This window comes from Podarcis erhardii, assembly GCF_964252035.2.
Source record: "Podarcis erhardii genome assembly, chromosome: 2".
Classification (NCBI taxonomy): Eukaryota; Metazoa; Chordata; class Lepidosauria; order Squamata; family Lacertidae; genus Podarcis; species Podarcis erhardii.
The window spans coordinates 124836703-124854124 of NC_138498.1; the positions used below are offsets into that span (position 1 = coordinate 124836703).

General features: G+C 43.8%; 2 protein-coding genes across 5 annotated transcripts in view; both read right to left on the minus strand.

The window, feature by feature from the left end:
- Positions 1-694: 694 nt before the first annotated feature.
- LOC309334710 (uncharacterized protein) lies at positions 695-17400 on the minus strand. 4 transcript variants are annotated; one of them, XM_081849301.1, is made up of 5 exons: positions 17273-17400; positions 15797-15937; positions 12695-12834; positions 11210-11293; positions 695-3940 (listed from the first exon to the last, which is right to left on the minus strand). In XM_081849301.1, the coding sequence occupies exon 5, from the start codon at positions 3825-3827 to the stop codon at positions 2382-2384; it is 1446 nt and encodes a 481-aa protein (XP_081705427.1). In that variant the 5' UTR covers positions 3828-3940; positions 11210-11293; positions 12695-12834; positions 15797-15937; positions 17273-17400; the 3' UTR covers positions 695-2381. The 4 variants fall into 4 exon arrangements, with proteins under 4 accessions (XP_081705427.1, XP_081705428.1, XP_081705429.1 ...); XM_081849302.1 differs by lacking the exons at positions 12695-12834; positions 15797-15937 and adding an exon at positions 12411-12546; XM_081849303.1 differs by lacking the exon at positions 12695-12834.
- The window catches only part of LOC309334700 (uncharacterized protein), a 39655-nt gene continuing 22927 nt past the window's right edge, over positions 695-17422 (minus strand). Inside the window, exon 3 of the transcript XR_014153230.1 lies at positions 695-1788. The gene's annotated coding sequence lies outside the window, so the exon portion shown is untranslated. The remainder of the gene's footprint in view (positions 1789-17422) is intronic.

Sequence of the window (17422 nt, forward strand, 5' to 3'; positions counted from 1 at the left end):
CTGTAGGAAATCTCTGTCCCTGATCACAACCACCAGACCTACAAAAGGTCAATACTTTGTGAGGAAAACTTCAGGAATCTGAAGAAGAAGAAGAAGAAGAAGAAGAGTTTGGATTTGATATCCCGCCTTTCACTCCCCTTCAGGAGTCTCAAAGCGGCTAACATTCTCCTTTCCCTTCCTCCCCCACAACAAACACTCTGTGAGGTGAGTGGGGCTGAGAGACTTCACAGAAGTGTGACTGGCCCAAGGTCACCCAGCAGCTGCATGTGGAGGAGCGGGGAAGCGAACCCGGTTCCCCAGATTAGGAGACTACTGCTCTTAACCACTACACCACACTGGCTCTCCAGTGGAATCTGGAATCACCATGTAACTACATCACCTTGGGTTTCACGATAGGGCAGTTCTAAGAGCAGAGGTGCGGAAAGCAGGAGTTTGCCTGTGAGAGGAAGAGTTTTGGGCTCCTTGTGAAAGGGGATTCCAGGAACCAGGAACCACTTCAGACAAGGCCTTTCCCAGGATGGAAAGAGAGTGAGGGAAATCTGATACTCCCTTATTCCTTTTGAAATAGTTTATTCCAGGCTTTAAGATACGGGGTAAGAATTTCCTTCCAAACCACCCCTCAGTGGCTCATGGCCAGGGGAAGGACTAACACCTCAAAGAAAAACACAGCCAAGAGTGAGGAAAATTCAACATCCGGAAGGGACCCAGTTTATTGAGAGATAAGATATTGCAATACCTCCAGTGGCTGAAAACCAGAGGTTCATTTTAGTACAACTTTGAGAGGGTTTTTTTGGAGAATGGTACAGGCATTAGCTCATAAAAGTTATACATGTAATGGAAGGTCACAGGTCAGGGAGCTAAAACGGTTCTTCTGTCCATTATTTTGGGTATCCTGGTGTCTTGCTGTCTTAGGATTTACATTTCATTCATTTATTGTCCATCTGCCTGACAACCAGACCTTTATAAAGTCCTTAGCTTACCATTCCAATAACTCCCAACGCCTGGGAAGAAGACTCAAGGGAAGAAGAGTCAGTCACATAAATTTTCTATTTCTAAACCTTTTAAACAGTTGTTCAAAAGATAAGCGGGTTGAAGTCGAAGTTGAGAATTCCACGTAGCCTAGAAATTATTAGAGCACTGAGACATAGCTTCCATTAGAGAAAGTAAGATGAAGGTATAACTAAGGTACATATGTTTCATTCACTGTTAAGTTATATGAATTCTATCATATGCTAAATGGGTTAACTAATTTTACAACAGAAACACCAGTTCAGTCTCGACTTGAGAGGTTGCAAAACGAGGGGGCAGCTACAGAAGGAAGATCCAGCCCCCCCAAAGAGAAACAAGGCTGCAGTAGCTGGTCTAGAACACTCTTTCCCTCCAAGCCGTATTAATGGATCCTTCTCTAGGAGGACTTGGAGGAGCCACAGACCCTTGGGAAGGAGAGAGGAGCAAAGGATGCCCCAGAGCCCCTCTGGAGAAGTTACTGACAGCACCCCAAACAGAATCACCCCCCAAAGGCCATGTTTCTCTTTCCCCACCACCTTCTCTTCCCCCAGGGTTGCTTTTATTCCTCTAGAGGAGTGGGGGAGGGGGTCTCTTTCACACACCCTCTGGACACCCCAGGAACCGTGCTTTCTTCATTCCTCTATTCCTCCTGCCACTGGAAATAATGTTTTATCTGAACATTGTGCCCTTCAGAGAACCAAGTAAGAGGAAGGGTTGTAACACAATTAGTGTATCTGTTATAAAAACTACAGAAGGGGTTTATGCACATAAGAAGATGGCCTCACTCTGCATCTTATTTGCTCATTTAGTATAATTACAACAATAGGTGTTATACGGTTGTTCGTATACTACTAATATAACGAACCCTGCTTCCAAAGCATCACAACTTTCACCCTGTAATTTAAACAATGCTCTATTAGCAATTCCGAAACACCAACATTTCCAACTCTCTCTCCCAAAACTGAACTTCAGCCGACTCAAAGAGCATCAACATTGACCACCAGCATTGCAGGTTCACGCTCTCTGTAAACAGTTCATGACATATGATATTGCATTTACTATTGTGAGACATCACCTTCATTACTTGAATACATGGGTACAAATTTACATGCAGACACCAGAACTTCGCATGTACTCTATGCATCTAACGGCTGATGTATATAAAGATCTCCACTCCAACTGAAGCTCCTTCCACACTGACTGAAGCTCTTTCCATATTCCATATATTTAAATGATTTCTCACTATCAGTAAAGCTCTTTGCACACACAATCCTCACATTTAAATGCTTTCCCCCCTGCTGTGAATGTTCTCTGGTGTCTTTAAAATGTCCGCTTTGACCGAGTCTCTTTCCACACTCCTTACAATTAAATGGCTATTTTCTGGTGTGAGTTCGCTGATGTATCTTAAGGTTTCCACTTTGACTGAAGCTTTTTCCACATTCCATACATTTAAATGGTTTCTCCTTTGTGTGAGTCTGTAGATGGCTTCTAAGGGTTCCACCATTACCGAAGCTCTTTCCACACTCCATACATTTAAATGGTTTCTCCCCTGTGTGCGTTCTTTGGTGGCTTTTATAACTTCCACTTTGACTGAAGCTCTTTCCACAGTCTATACACTTATATGGGTTCTCCCCTGTGTGAGTTCTTTGGTGCAGTCTAAGGTTTTTGGTTGAAGTGAAGCTCTTTCCACACTCCATACATTTATATGGTTTCTCCCCTGTGTGAGTTCGCTGATGTATTCTAAAGGTTCCACTATGACGAAAACTCTTTCCACACTCCATACATTTAAATGGTTTCTCCCCTGTGTGTGTTCTTTGGTGGCTTTTATAATTTCCAATATGACTGAAGCTCTTTCCACACTCTTTACAGTTATATGGGTTCTCCCCTGTGTGAGTTCTTTGGTGCAGTCTGAGTACACTTTGACTGAAGCTCTTTCCACACTCCATACATTTATATGGCTTCTCCCCTGTGTGAGTTTTCTGATGTGTTCTGAGGTATGCACTTTGACTGAAGCTCTTCCCACATTCCATACATTTAAATGGTTTCTCCCCTGTGTGTGTTTTCTGATGTTTACTAAGGTGTCCACTTTGACTGAAGCTCTTCCCACATTCCATACATTTAAATGGTTTCTCCCCCGTGTGAGTTTTCTGATGTGTACTAAGGTTTCCACTTTGACTGAAGTTCTTTCCACATTCCAGACACTTAAACGGTTTCATCCCTGTGTGAGTTTGCTGATGTATTGTAAGGGCGTCCCTACGACCAAAGCTGTTTCCACATTCCATGCATTTAAATGGTTTCTCTCCCGTGTGAATTCGCTGGTGTGTTCTAAGGTCCCCACTTTGACTGAAGCTCTTTCCACACTCAACACATTTAAATGGTTTCTCTCCCGTGTGAATTCGCTGATGTGCTCTAAGCTGTCCACTTTGACTGAAGCTCTTTCCACACTCAACACATTTAAATGGTTTCTCTCCGGTGTGAGTTCGCTGATGTATTGTAAGGGCGTCCCTACGACGAAAGCTCTTTCTACATTCCATGCATTTAAATGGTTTCTCTCCCGTGTGAATTCGCTGATGTGTTCTAAGGTCCCCACTTTGTCTGAAGCTCTTTCCACACTCAATACATTTAAATGGTTTTTCCTTTGTGTGAATTCTTTGATGGATTCTAAGTGCTCCACACTGACTGAAGCTCTTTCCACACTCTATACATTTAATTGGTTTCTCTCCCTTGGGCATTTGTTGATGTTTCCTATGAGTTTTACTCCAGTTCAAGCTCTTTTTGCACTGCATAGCTTTAGATGGTTTCTCTTCTGTTGAGTTCATTATTGTAAACTCAGTGTGCACACAGACAGAAGAACATTATGCACATTTTAACTTTGTCTTCATTATTCTCAATGAAATTGAAGGTGTCTCCTCAGAATTTGGATCGCCTTCTCCTTTGGGGGAAAGAAAACCATTTTAGGGTTTGACGGAAGAGGGAAAAGGAACTTAACACAAAGTGAGCCTAATTAACACCACCGTCTTTTTTATTTAAAAGCATCTCCTAGATTCTCTCCTCTCTTCTCTATGTCTCCCTGAGGAAGTATGGCCAGGGAATGGACCACCTGATCTCATGCCCGTCTTGTGATATAGAACTATCCTTGTGGAAATTATCTGTCCAGGACTCTCACTTTTCTTTCTCCTTTGGGGTGGGTAGTTAAGCAAATATGTGTGACACTGAAAAAGCTGAATTCTAATGGGAAGACTTTCAGAGGAAAATATCCTTTGGAATAATATACCAATTGCATGTAAGCTGTCAATTGGATTACAAAAGTGGATTATGCATTTCCTAAATGTGGCCAAAAGACTGATACTGATAAATTAGAGGAATAAAGATATGTTTCACCTTAATTAATTAATATAATATATCATCATTCAAACCCCATCCATAAGGCTGGGTTTTCCAACCCTCTGGGCAGCTCCCAACAGAATATTAAAGACACGCTAAAACATCAAACATCGACTTCCAATTGGTCCACAGAGCTGAGAAGTGATGGGACTCAGCCCTTAGGGGAGAGTTCAGCTCTTTGCGAAACAAAGGGAGAGTCTGCAAGGGCGCCACAGCCCCCCCCAAACCCTCAAAAGGATTATTTTGAGGCCACCAGCACCATAAGGATGTCTCTCCGGCGCTGAAAACGCTCCCCTTGGAGAGCAGAAAGTGCAGTGAGATCAAGACGCCAGCGCGGGACGCCATCAACTACTCGGAGGAGTGAAGCCCTGAGTCTATCCAGCACAGTGGCTGATTTTCGAACAAAAAGAAACCTGAATCTGGCAAAATGTTGGGAAATTCTAATTGAGAAAGATTCAGAAGATAGAAGGGATAAAAAAGGAGGCCAGCCCCGACTGTGATTGATTTACACTGCATGAATTACCTGCAAAACGGAGTAAGATTCTAATCTCCTACAGCGAATAAAAATAATAAATATACTTTTTTAGTTCTGAAGGTTTGGTTTACTGAAAGGGAGGTGGAAATCCCTAGAAAATAAACTTATTTGAAACCCTTTGGGAGTTGAAGGAGCCCGCTGGAGAAGGAGCTTCCGGCTTTTACTTTCAATTTTAATTTAAACTGCGCAATTTGTAAAAAATATGTTTATGGAGCTATTTTTGCGAGTTAAAATACCAGACCAGCAGAGACAAATATAAAAAGACTGCTAAAGTCTGGTACTGTAAGAAATTTGAGGAGATACTTACAGGAAGAGACTTGGGGACACCCTCCCCCTTTTGGTTAATGAGCATGATGGATTTATTTTCTCTCTCTCTTTTAACTTCACCTTTTTAATTGTTAAGACATTATAATTGTAGTGAATACCTTCCTCTTTTCCTTTCTCCTGGAATATAATGCAGTGGAAGTTGGATTAAGCCACCAAGAGGCGGAAGAATTTGTTTTGTTTTGTTTCGTTGGTACCGTAAATTTCGCTCCATAACACGCAGATTTTTCCTCCTAGAAAGTAAGGGAAAATGTCTGTGCGTGTTATGGAGCGAATGCCTACAGATGGCGGGGGAATCTGCTGCAGTCGTGAGCAGTCCGTGGCTCGCTTTGAAACAGCAAAGCGGGTGTAAGCGGCTCCTGTCAGCTAGCGGAGCCGGGGAGGAGGGAGAGAAGCAGAGCGGGGTCGGCTGCTTTTAAACAACCCCGTGCTCTATGTCCCTCTCTCCTCCCCACTGAGCTTGCTAAGTAGCAGCGAAGCTTTTCAGCCAGCCTAGCCGGGAGGAGGGAGAGAAGCAGAGCGGGGTTGGCTGCTTTAAAACAACCCCGTGCTCTCTGTCCCTGCCTGCAGTTTTTTGCTGTCCGATTTTGGATTAGCCACTGTCGGGGCTGTGTGTGTGTGTGCTTGAGCTATCGTTCTCCTCCTCCTGCTTCCCGTTCACTCTCCCTGCGCCCCTGCAACTTTAGGATTGACACTCTGTGTGTCTGTATGAGGGCTCCTTCTCCTCCTCCTGCTTCCCGTTCACTCTCCCTGTGCCCCTGCAACTTTAGGATTGACACTCTGTGTGTCTGTGTGAGGGCTCCTTCTCCTCCTCCTGCTTCCCATTCACTCTCCCTGCGCCCCTGCAACTTTAGAATTGACACTCTGTGTGTCTGTGTGTGTGTGTGATGGCTCCTTCTCCTCCTCCTGCTTCCCGTTCACTCTCCCTGCGCCCCTGCAACTTTAGGATTTACACTCTGTGTGTCTGTGTGAGGGCTCCTTCTCCTCCTCCTGCTTCCCGTTCACTCTCCCTGCGCCCCTGCAACTTTAGGATTGACACTCTGTGTCTCTGTGTGAGGGCTCCTTCTCCTCCTCCTGCTTCCCGTTCACTCTCCCTGCGCCCCTGCAACTTTAGGATTGACACTCTGTGTGTCTGTGTGAGGGCTCCTTCTCCTCCTCCTGCTTCCCATTCACTCTCCCTGCGCCCCTGCGACTTCCAGCGCCCTGCGACTTTAGGGCCAGTTCTCTCTCCCTGTGTGTGTGTGTTTTGACCTCACTGCGCTTGTTGGGGGAGAGTGTTGGTCGCAATTCTTCTTGATTCTTGGTTACTAACATGGTTTCCTTGCCGGGGAGGAGGGAGAGATGCAGAGCCTGCTTGTTCTAAAGGAGCAAAGCCGGAGAGGAGCCTCTCCTGCATTATTAGCAGCATCCTTCTCTACAACCCCACGCATGCTCCTTGTCCCTTGAGTGCTTTTCCTTCCCTCCCCACTTAAAACGTAGTTACAAAGCACGGATCCACATGGATTCTCAGGATTTTTGCACTGCGTCACCCCAAATTCACCATCAGATCACATAGCATAACCATGGCTACAGCCTGCACCAAAAATCACACTCACCCACTGTTTCATGGGGCCGCAATGGCGCAAAAAAGTGGTTACAAAGCATGGATCCACATGGATCCTCAGGATTTTTGCATTGGGCTACCCCAAACTCACCGTCAGATTACATGTCTGTGGCCACAGCATGAACCACAAAAATCTGGCCAGTTTCGTTCAGAATATTTTTTTCTTGTTTTCCTCCTCTAAAAACTACGTGTGTGTTATGGTCAGGTGAGTGTTATAGAGCAAAAAATACGGTACTTGGTTTTGATTTCTTCTTTTTCTTGGGACGGGGACACAGTGGAAAGTGCGAAAAATCTGTGGAAGTGGTGGAAGACGTTTTCTCCTGCTTTCTCTTTGTTTTTGTACAAATAATTATTGGATTATTGCAGCATTTACCCTTTGTCCCCCTCTCAGCTATATACATTTGATATAGAACTGGTTGGAGGCAAAAGGGCCACCTAGTGGTGAAAGAGGAAATAACACTTTAAGAATGACATCATCACAGAAAAAAGGAGGGGAGGGGCAACATCAGGAGAGACCCGGAGAGGGTCAAAGCAAGAAATGGAAGGGAAAGGAGATGTTGCAAAAATGTTTGCAGAACTGAAGAAAGATATTAAAGATATTAAACAAAGTGAGACAAATATGGAAAGTAGATGGGAGCAGATGGACAAAAAATTAGATTTAACTGTGAATGAGATGAAAGCCCAGATAAAAAATGTGAGCAAGAGAACACAAAATTTAGAGGAAAGATTGAAACCTATGCAACGAAAAGTAAGGAATTTAAAAAACGAGGATGAGAAAAATAAAAGTGCAGTGTCAGAGCTGAATAAGAACAGGAGGAATTGTGGGATGCAATTGTGGTGCAGGAATTGAAGCAAAGAGAGATAAATTTGAGAATCAGATCTCTCCCAGAAACAGCAGGACAGAATATTTTAGAAGAATTAATTATTGAAATTGCACAATGGCAAGGAATTGGAAAAGATGAATTTGCCAATACAGTATTGAATGCATTTAGGATAAAAGTTAAATCAAAAAAAGAAAAAGTTTCCAGGAGATTGTTTGATGATATTTAAAGATAAGTAGATGAGAAATTTAATTTTGCTAAAAAAATAAGAGAAAAGAAGCTCTATATTGATAGAGCAATGATAATCATATTTAAGGAAATTCCACTTTGTCAGCTGAAATGACGTGATGGATATAAACCTCTGACACAAGTGCTGAGAAAAAACAATATTGATTTTAAATGGGAGTATCTGGAAGGAGTCTCACTCTACTACAAGGAAAAGTTAAACTGAAAAAGATGAAGTAAAAAAATTCCTCCAGAGGTACAGGGAACTGGATAAAGAGGAAGAAGGGGCAGCAGCAGCAGCAGGAACAGATACCATAGACCAAGAAGTAGAAGTAGAAGATAATAAATTAGAAGAAGAAGAGGAGGAGGAGGAGTAGGAGGAGGAAGGATAAGTTTAAAAGACTCTAGTTCACAAATAGTAGCAAAAACAAAACGGCATGAACACTTATGACATGGAGTGTTAATGGTTTGAATAACAAAACTAAAAGAAATAAAGTTAAAAAGAACTTAGATATTTTTTTTGAGAGACTCATGTTGCAAGAAAACATAGAAGAATTTTGGTAAAAAAGAAATTAGGAAGTGAATTTATTTCATCAGACAGGAGTAAAAAGAGGGGTGGTGTTGTATATAAAAAATAAATATGAAATGAGACAAATCTTTGTGGATCAAAAAATAATTATGGGGGACCTGAATGGGGTAATTTCGTTGGAAATTGATAGAATGAGAAATGGGAATAGAATAGAAAGAAGGTAAACTACCCAAAACTTTCTTCTCTATGGTAGAAAGCTGCAATTTGATTGATGTGTGGAGATTAAAACACCCGTTGGAGAAACAATATACAGTGGTACCTCGGGTTAAGAACTTAATTCGTTCTTGAGGTCCTTTCTTAACCTGACACTGTTCTTAACCTGAGATACCACTTTAGCTAATGGGCCTCTCGCTGCTGCTGCAAGATTTCTGTTCTTATCCTGAAGCAGAGTTCTTAACCCGAGGTACTATTTCTGCTGTTTACCAGCTCCATCTGGTATGCAGGCTAAGACCCTATCTTCCCCTCGGACTGCTTCACCAGAGTAGTCCATGCTCTGGTTATCTCTCGCTTGGAGTACTGCAATGCGCTCTATGTGGGGCTACCTTTGAAGGTGACCCAGAAACTACAACTAATCCAGAATGTGGCAGCTAGACTGGTGACTGGGAGTGGCCGCCAAGACCACATAAAATCGGTCTTGAAAGACCTACATTAGCTCCCAGTACGTTTACGAGCACAATTCAAAGTAACCTTTAAAGCCCTAAACAGCCTCAGTCCAGTATACCTGAAGGAGCATCTCCACCCCCATCGTTCTACCTGGACACTGAGGTCCAGCACCAAGGGCCTTCTGGCGGTTGCCTCACTGCGAGAAGCCAAGTTACAGGGAACCAGGCAGAGGCCCTTCTTGGTAGTGGCACCCATCCTGACAAACGCGCTCCCACAAGATGTCAAAGAGAAAAAGAACTACCAGACTTTTAGAAGACATCTGAAGGCAGCCCTGTTTGGGGAAGCTTTTAATGTTTGATGCATTACCGTATTTTAATATTTTGCTGGAAGCCGCCCAGAGTGCCTGAGGAAGCCCAGCCAGATGGGTGGGGTAAATAAGTAATAAATAAATAAATAAATAATGATAAAAATTTCAGCTAGACCCTACTGGCACCATTGGAGGAAGTAATGAACAATATTTTGAAAAAAGGAGAAACACCAGAGACTTGGAAAGAAGCATATATTACACTGATACCCAAACCAGCCTCAGACTTATGACAGGTTAAAAACTACAGGCCGATTTCTTTGTTGAACAGTGATTATAAACTATTTGCAAATATTAAGGTTTTCTTCCTGGCCGCCAGATGAAGGACAATATAAGGAATATTGTGAATATTATTGAATACTTGACGGCCAGGAATGAAAATCAGGCAGCCATAATATTTGTGGGAATTTAAGATTAAAAACTTAGAAAGGATGGAAATGGGTCAATTGTTTATGAGAAGTTTAAAAGCAATATATTCAAGTCAAAAGGCAAAAATTATTGAAAATAATGTGTTAACAGAAAATATTGAAATTACAAAAGGGACAAGACAAGGTGTCCACTATCACCATTGTTATTCATATCGGTTCTGGAATTCTCCTGAATAATATAAGGTTAGCAGAAGGAATTAAAGGAATATCAGTCAGAAGGAAAGAATATAAAGTAAAAGCCTTTATGGATGACTTAGTAATAACAAATGAACCAATAACAACTCCTAAGGAAGTACTAGAAAAAATTGATCAGTTTAGAGAGATAAATAAAAATAAAAAGTTTGTTAAAATATGGACAAAAAGATGGCGGGCCAGTTGCAAGAATATTGTTAACCCCCCCCCAAAAAAATATAAATTTCTATCAAGACAACCACAACCAGGTATGGAATAAGATTAAGAGAGATTTGGAAGTATGGGGAAGGATGAAATTGTCACTTTGGGGAAGGATAGCGGTTATAAAAATGAATGTGCTACCAAAAATGTTATTTTTGTTTCAGTCAATTGATGGGAGTACACAGAATTAGCTAAGATGACCAGGAGAATCCAAGAAGTCTTGTGAAAAAATGGAGATAAGAAATATTGTTAATAAGAGCTAAAACATAGGATGTTAAGATTTTGATTATATAAACAGTAGTAAAGAGACAAAATGTAAACAGAAGAGAGATAGGATGAAATCATTAGAAGGGAATGATGGAAGTCACTGGCTAAAAGTAGCCAAGATGTGTAAGAGATGATAAGATGGATGTTTTGTTTGGAAAGTTTATGTTAAAAATCTTTAATAATAATAATAATAATAATAATCATAATTATTTAAAAAAAAATCAAACATCAAAACCTTCCCTAAATAGGGCTGCCTTCAGATGAATTGACCATCTGAGAACACTCACAATGGTTGAATGGATTGCTTATAGACGTAGACTTTGTTTGGATAAACAAGGGCTCTGGTGCCTGTTTATGGACTCTGGGCTTATCTGCAACCATTCAGATGTAATTGGCCAGTACTAAGCCATTCTACTTGAAGTCTGGAATGTCATGTGGATTTATAGCTCTTCTTCGTGCTTTGGTTTCCTGCGCTCTGAATGCTGCTGTTTGTGTGAACTCTGTGGAGAGGCGAAATGATACTGGACCCAAGTAGTCAGTGAATTATGAGCAGAATACCATAATTCCTTAATATCCTACAGATCTGGAAGGGCTCTTTCTATGTTCCTACACGCTGAAAGGAAACACACAAAGATACAGTCTCACAGAAAAGTGGAAGTACAGACCTCTCAATTTCTCCAGGACATGTCTCCGCGATTTTCTTTTTCAATGCAGCTGATGTCAGACTGGTGTATCAGACTCTGTCCTAACTGGAATAAACAAAACAGAAGTGTTACTGATGGCCTATGTGATTGTTAATATCAAAAATATTCATCTTTAGAAGCAGAGCTAACAAAGTATCTACTGGCCCATTAAAGGCTAATAAAGATAAGATGGGCTTTGGTTTTTGGGGGCACCAGTCCGATGATGTAGACAAGCTCAAAATTCCAGGATTCCTATAAACTATAATCCCACCAATTTACCTTGTTTCAGTTTGTAGGATTGACAAGTTGACAAACAATAAAAAAATTCCTTCCAGTGGCTCCTTAGAAACCAACTAAGTTTGTTATTGGTATGAGCTTTTGTGTGCTACTGGAAGCATTTTTTAAATTTTGTTCACGCTGTTCAGACTGGTGTATCAAAGTCTCTCCTAACTGGAATAAATAAAACAGAAGTGTTACTAATGTCCAAAGTGATTGTTAAAAGTATTCAAAAATATTCATCTTTAGAAGCAGAGCTAACAAAGTACCTAGTGGCCCATTAAAGGCTAATAAATAAAAGATGGGCTTTGGTTTTTGTGGGCACCAGTCCAATGATGTAGACAAGAAAGCTCAAAAATAATTACAGGATTCCTATAAACTATAATCCCATCAATTTACTATGTTTCACAGTTTGTAGGATTGACAAATTGACACACAATAAAAAAATTCCTTCCAGACCAACTGAGTTTGTTATTGGTATGAGCTTTTGTGTGCTACTGGAAGCATTTTTTTTAATTTTGTTTCAACTATGGCAACCCAACACGGCTATCTACCTGTATCTAGAATTTGACACACCTTACTTGTAATATAAGTGGTACCTTGGTTTGCAAACAGTCTTGATTGCATATGTTTTGGATTACAAACACGTCAAACCCGCAAGTGGGTGTCCCAGTTTGCAAACTTTTTTTGGATTACAACCTTTTTTTTGGGATTACGAAAAAAAAAATTGGAGGCCCCGTTGGCGAAAATGCACCTTGTGTTACAACCTGTTTTGGTTTACAAATGGTGCTCCAGAACGGATTATGGTTGTAAACCAAGGTAGCACTGTACTGGCAACCCTTGTCCTGCAATCCAGTCAGATGGGAGGCATATAATGAATTATTATTATTATTATTCATGTACCTACATGTAAACCCTCCAGCAATGGGTATTGTCTATCATGATCTTGGGTCCTTTACCCTTGAAGCCCACCAGACTGAGAAAGTGCATTCACCCATTATCTTTTGATGCTGATGGATTGCATTGCAGCTTGTAACTCACTCCTCCAAAAATAAGAAGTAATAAAGATGCTTTCAATATATCAATAAACCCCGAAAGCATTTCCACAGCACCCTCCACCCATATTTTTGGACTGGTGCCCAACAGCATCAATGATCAGTCGTGCAGTGGAAAGTGAACATTGGTACTGACCCTGATAGGTTCCTTCTCTGCAATGAGGATGGGGGTGCTTTGTGGGGTGTCAACACCCTCCTCTCCCCTGGTAGGAAGTCAAACTTTTGAGATGGGCAAGACAACCCTCTCGCTAGCTCAATTTGTGCTTAAGCAGGTAACTGTATAGCAAGAAACAAACAACAGAACAGGAAGAAAAAGGAAGACGACTTCTTAGGATAAAGGAACTCAGTGGTCCCACAGTTACTCTGGAGAACTTCCTAAAGGTCCCTGTAAGGTAGTCCAGGTAAAGAAGAGAAGAAAACCCAGGTAAGGGTGGAAATGAAAGAGAAGGGAGAAGGAGGAGAAGAGGACACAGGAGGATTCTGGACATCCGGATGGGGGAGTCCCAACCCCCAGGACAACCCTTGTTTCTCTGAATCTGATGGTCTCCCCCTCCACAAGGAGTGAAAAGGCTGCAAGAAGAGGAGACAGGAGACAAAGGAGGAGAAAGGGAAGAAGAAAGGAAGATCCCTTCCGAAACGGCGTTCCTGACTTTTCTCTTCTGCCCTCCCTGGAGCTCTCATGCAGTTGACCTGGCCAGGGGGTTGTTCTGCCCACCAGGTCTGCCCTCTTGAAATCTGGACCTCCTGCCAGCACAGAGGTGGGCCAGGACCACCCACACGGGACCCCCCCCTCCTGCAAGAAACTCGAAGCCTGAGCGAGGGGGGAAGTTTCCAGTAACCTAAGGGCGGGGGTTCCTCCCAGGATCTTCTTGCCTTTTCTCTCCAGTGGCTGGACTTGGGAGAAAGAAGCATCGTGGAAAGAACTGGGTGGGGAAATGGGACCCCCCCTTTTTTTCAAGGATCCCTCCCTGTCCCTCTCTGCAAGGCAGATTTCTTGCCAGGAAGGGAAAAGCCAAGGCAGCCCCTCCGGGGATTCCCCCCCCGGCGCCCAAGGTGGAGACATCTGTTCCAAAAGGCCACGGGGCTCTCCCTCTCCCCTCCCCCGCAGGGTTCCCCCCTCCCCCGCCACGAATGCTTCCATTGATCCCCCAGCCCCCAACTTCCTATGCCCTCCTCCCTCCGTCCCTGAGACTCCCCTGCGCCCAGAAACCCCCCTTGGCTCCGCTCACCCCTCGCCCCCAAATGCGCGTGGCGCGGATGCTTCCAAGGAGAAGGCTCTTTCTAAGTTCCTACACGCTGAAAGGAAACACACAAAGATACAGTCTCACAGAAATGTGGAAGTACAGACCTCTCAATTTCTCCAATATCTCAACATCTCTGTGTTTTTCTGTTTCAATGCAGCTGATGTCAGACTGGTGTATCAGAGTCTCTCCTAACTGGAATAAATAAAACAAAAGTGTTATTGATGTCCTATGTGATTGTTAAAAGTATTCAAAAATATTCATCTTTAGAAGCAGAGCTAACAAAGTATCCAGTGGCCCATGAAAGGCTAATAAAGATAAGATGGGCTTTGGTTTTTGTGGGCTCCGGTCCGATGATGTAGACAAGGAAGCTCCAAATTCCAGGATAACTATATACTATAATCCCACCAATTTACTATGTTTCACAGTTTGTAGGACTGACAAGTTGACAAAAAATAAAAAAAATAAATAAAAAAAATCCTTTTAGTAGCACCTTAGAGACCAACGAAAAATAAAAAAATTGTTTGTTATTGGTATGAGCTTTTGTGTACTACTGGAAGCATTTTTAAAATTTTGTTTCAACTATGGCAGCAAAACACGGCTACCTACCTGTATCTAGAATTTGACACACCTTACTTGTAATACAAGTGGTACCTTGGTTTGCAAACAGTCTGGTTTGCATATGTTTTGGATTACAAACACGTCAAACCTGGAAGTGCGTGTCCCGGTTTGCAAACTTTTTTTGGATCACAACCTTTTTTTTGTTTTTTTGGATTATGAACAAAATTTTTTTGGAGGGACATTGGCGAAAATGCACCTTGTGTTACAACCTGTTTTGGTTTACAATCGGAGCTCCGGAATGGATTATGGTTGTAAACCAAGGTACCACTGTACTGGCAATCCTTGTCCTGCAATCCAGTCAGATGGGAGGCATATAATGAATTATTATTATTATTATTACTCATGTACCTAAATGTAAACCCTGCAGCAATGGGCCTTCATTGCCTATCATGATCTTGGGTCCTTTACCCTTGAAGCCCACCAGACTGAGAAAGTGCATTCACCCATTATCTTTTGATGCTATTGGATTGTAACTCACTCTACCAAAAATCGCAGCTTGTAACTCACTCTACTAAAAATAAGAATAAAGATGCTTTCAATATATCAATAAACCCCGAAAGCATTTCCACAGCACCCTCCACCCATATTTTTCGACTGGTGTTCAACAGCATCAATGATCAGTCGTGCAGTGGAAAGTGAACATTGGTACTGACCGTTGTAGCAGGAACCCCCCCACCCCAATCATTCTGTTTGTATAAACTACACACTCACACACTACATACGCCACATTTCTGTTATAAATTCATAGAAAATCAACCATACATCGGAGTTGCACTGTTCCATTTTTATTTTTACTCCATATGACAAGAACTAACAAAGGGGGGTGACTTAGTCCTGGTCAGCCATAATCCCTTCACTGTCTCAGCACATACACAGGAGCCCTGCCCATGCCAACCCTGATGATCCCAGACAGAAGACAATCAAGATCACAAAGAACTTGCATATGGGAGTGGATTCAGCATGGACTGAAACAAAGGACAATGATCAGACCTTCCCTCAGGGGGCAGGAAACTGCCAACTCCCCTTTGTCTCCTGGAAGTTCCTGGAAGTGACTCAGGGGAAGGGGGGAAGGGAGGAACCAGCCAGGTGACAAGACACTCAGGTTACCACCAACTCCTCCCTCAGCCCCTGCTTTCTGTAATGTATGCATGATGTTTCTGGGGGTGGGCTAGACCTAGAGGAGGGGAATTTCAAAAGTTTTTATAAGACCTTGCACACTATTCTTCTGGGTCTTTCCTCTCTCCTGCACGTGAGGGGAATACCCTGTTGCAACAGTTCAATAAAGGCCAAGCCTACAGGCTGCTGTTTTGCTCCAAGTTATCCTGGTTGGTGTCTTTGTTTTGTCCAAGGGAGCCCTCGGATTTTTCCTGTAACACCGTGATAGGTTCCTTCTCTGCATTGAGGATGGGGGTTCTTTGTGGGGTGTCAACACCCCCCTCCCCCCTGGTAGGAAGTCAAACTTTTGAGATGGGCAAGACAACCCTTCTTGCCAGCTCAATTTGTGCTTAAGCAGATAACTGTATAGCAAGAAATAAACAACAGAACAGGAAGAAAAAGGAAGACAACTTCTTAGGATAAAGGAACTCAGTGGTCCCACAGTTAGTCTGGAGAACTTCCTAAAGGTCCCTGTAAGGTAGTCCAGGTAAAGAAGAGATGAAAACCCAGGTAAGGGAGGAAATGAAAGAGAAGGGAGAAGGAGGGGAAGAGGACACAGGAGGATTCTGGACATTTGGGTGGGGGAGTCCCAACCCCCAGGACAACCCTTGTTTCTCTGAATCTGTTGGTCTCCCTCTCCACAAGGAGTAAAAAGGCCGCAGGAAGAGAAGAGAGGAAAGAGGAGACAGGAGACAAAGGAGGAGAAAGGGAAGAAGAAAGGAAGATCCCTTCCGAAACGGCGTTCCTGACTTTTCTCTTCTGCCCTCCCTTGAGCTCTCATGCAGCTGACCTGGCCAGGGGGTTGCTCTGCCCACCAGGTCTGCCCTCTTGATATTTGGACCTCCTGCCAGCACAGAGGTGGGCCAGGACCACCCACACGGGACCCCCCCCTCCTGCTATAAACTGGAAGCCTGAGCGAGGGGGGAAGTTTCCGGTAACCTAAGGGAGGGGGTTCCTCCCAGGATCTTCTTGCCTTTTCTCTCCAGTGGCTGGACTTGGGAGAAAGAAGTGTCCTGGAAAGAACTGGGTGGGGAAATGGGACCCCCCCTTTTCAAGGATTCCCCCCTGTCCCTCTCTCCAAGGCAGATTTCTTGCCAGGAAGGAAAAAGCCAAGGCAGCCCCTCCGGGGATTCCCACCCCCCCCCCAGCGCCCAAGGTGGAGACATCTCTTCCAAAAGGCCACAGGTCTCTCCCTCTCTCCCCCCCCCCACAGGGTTCCCCCCTCACTCGCCAAATATGCTTCCATTGATCCCCCGGCCTCCAAACTTCCTTCGCCCTCCTCCCTCCGTCGCCCTTGCGCCCAGAAACCCCCCTTGGCTCCTCTCGCCCCTCGCCCTGCGCCCCCAAATGCGCGTGGCGAGGGTGCTTCCAAGGAGAAGGCTCAAAGGAAACCCGGCAGGGGGCTCCTCCGTAGAAAGGACCCCTGCACCCCCGCCCTTGCGCATATCCCATAGTGTTATTATGGGGGGGGGGTCGTGATCTCTTGTGGGGGAGGGGCTCCAAAGGAGATCGAGCCACGCAAGTCCTGCAGGTCTTGGGTGTCCACTTCGCAGCGGGATTGCATGGATCCAGACCCTCCTGACGGGCCCCAGTAAAGGCGCTTTTGGGGAAGGTGGGGAGATATGGAGGGGTCTTTGCCCTTTCCTCCCCACTCCCCTCCCCATTTCACCCCCCCTTCCCCATCCCTGCATCTTTACCCCTTTGTCCTCTCTTCTGCCCCTCCGCCTCCCTTGCTCGCTCTTCCGATGTCTTGTCCTGCAAGAGAAAGAGCAGGGCGGGAGGAGTTAGTCCAGCGACGCCCCCCCCTTTCTCAAGCCCCTCCCGATGCTCCGGCCCATAGAGCTACG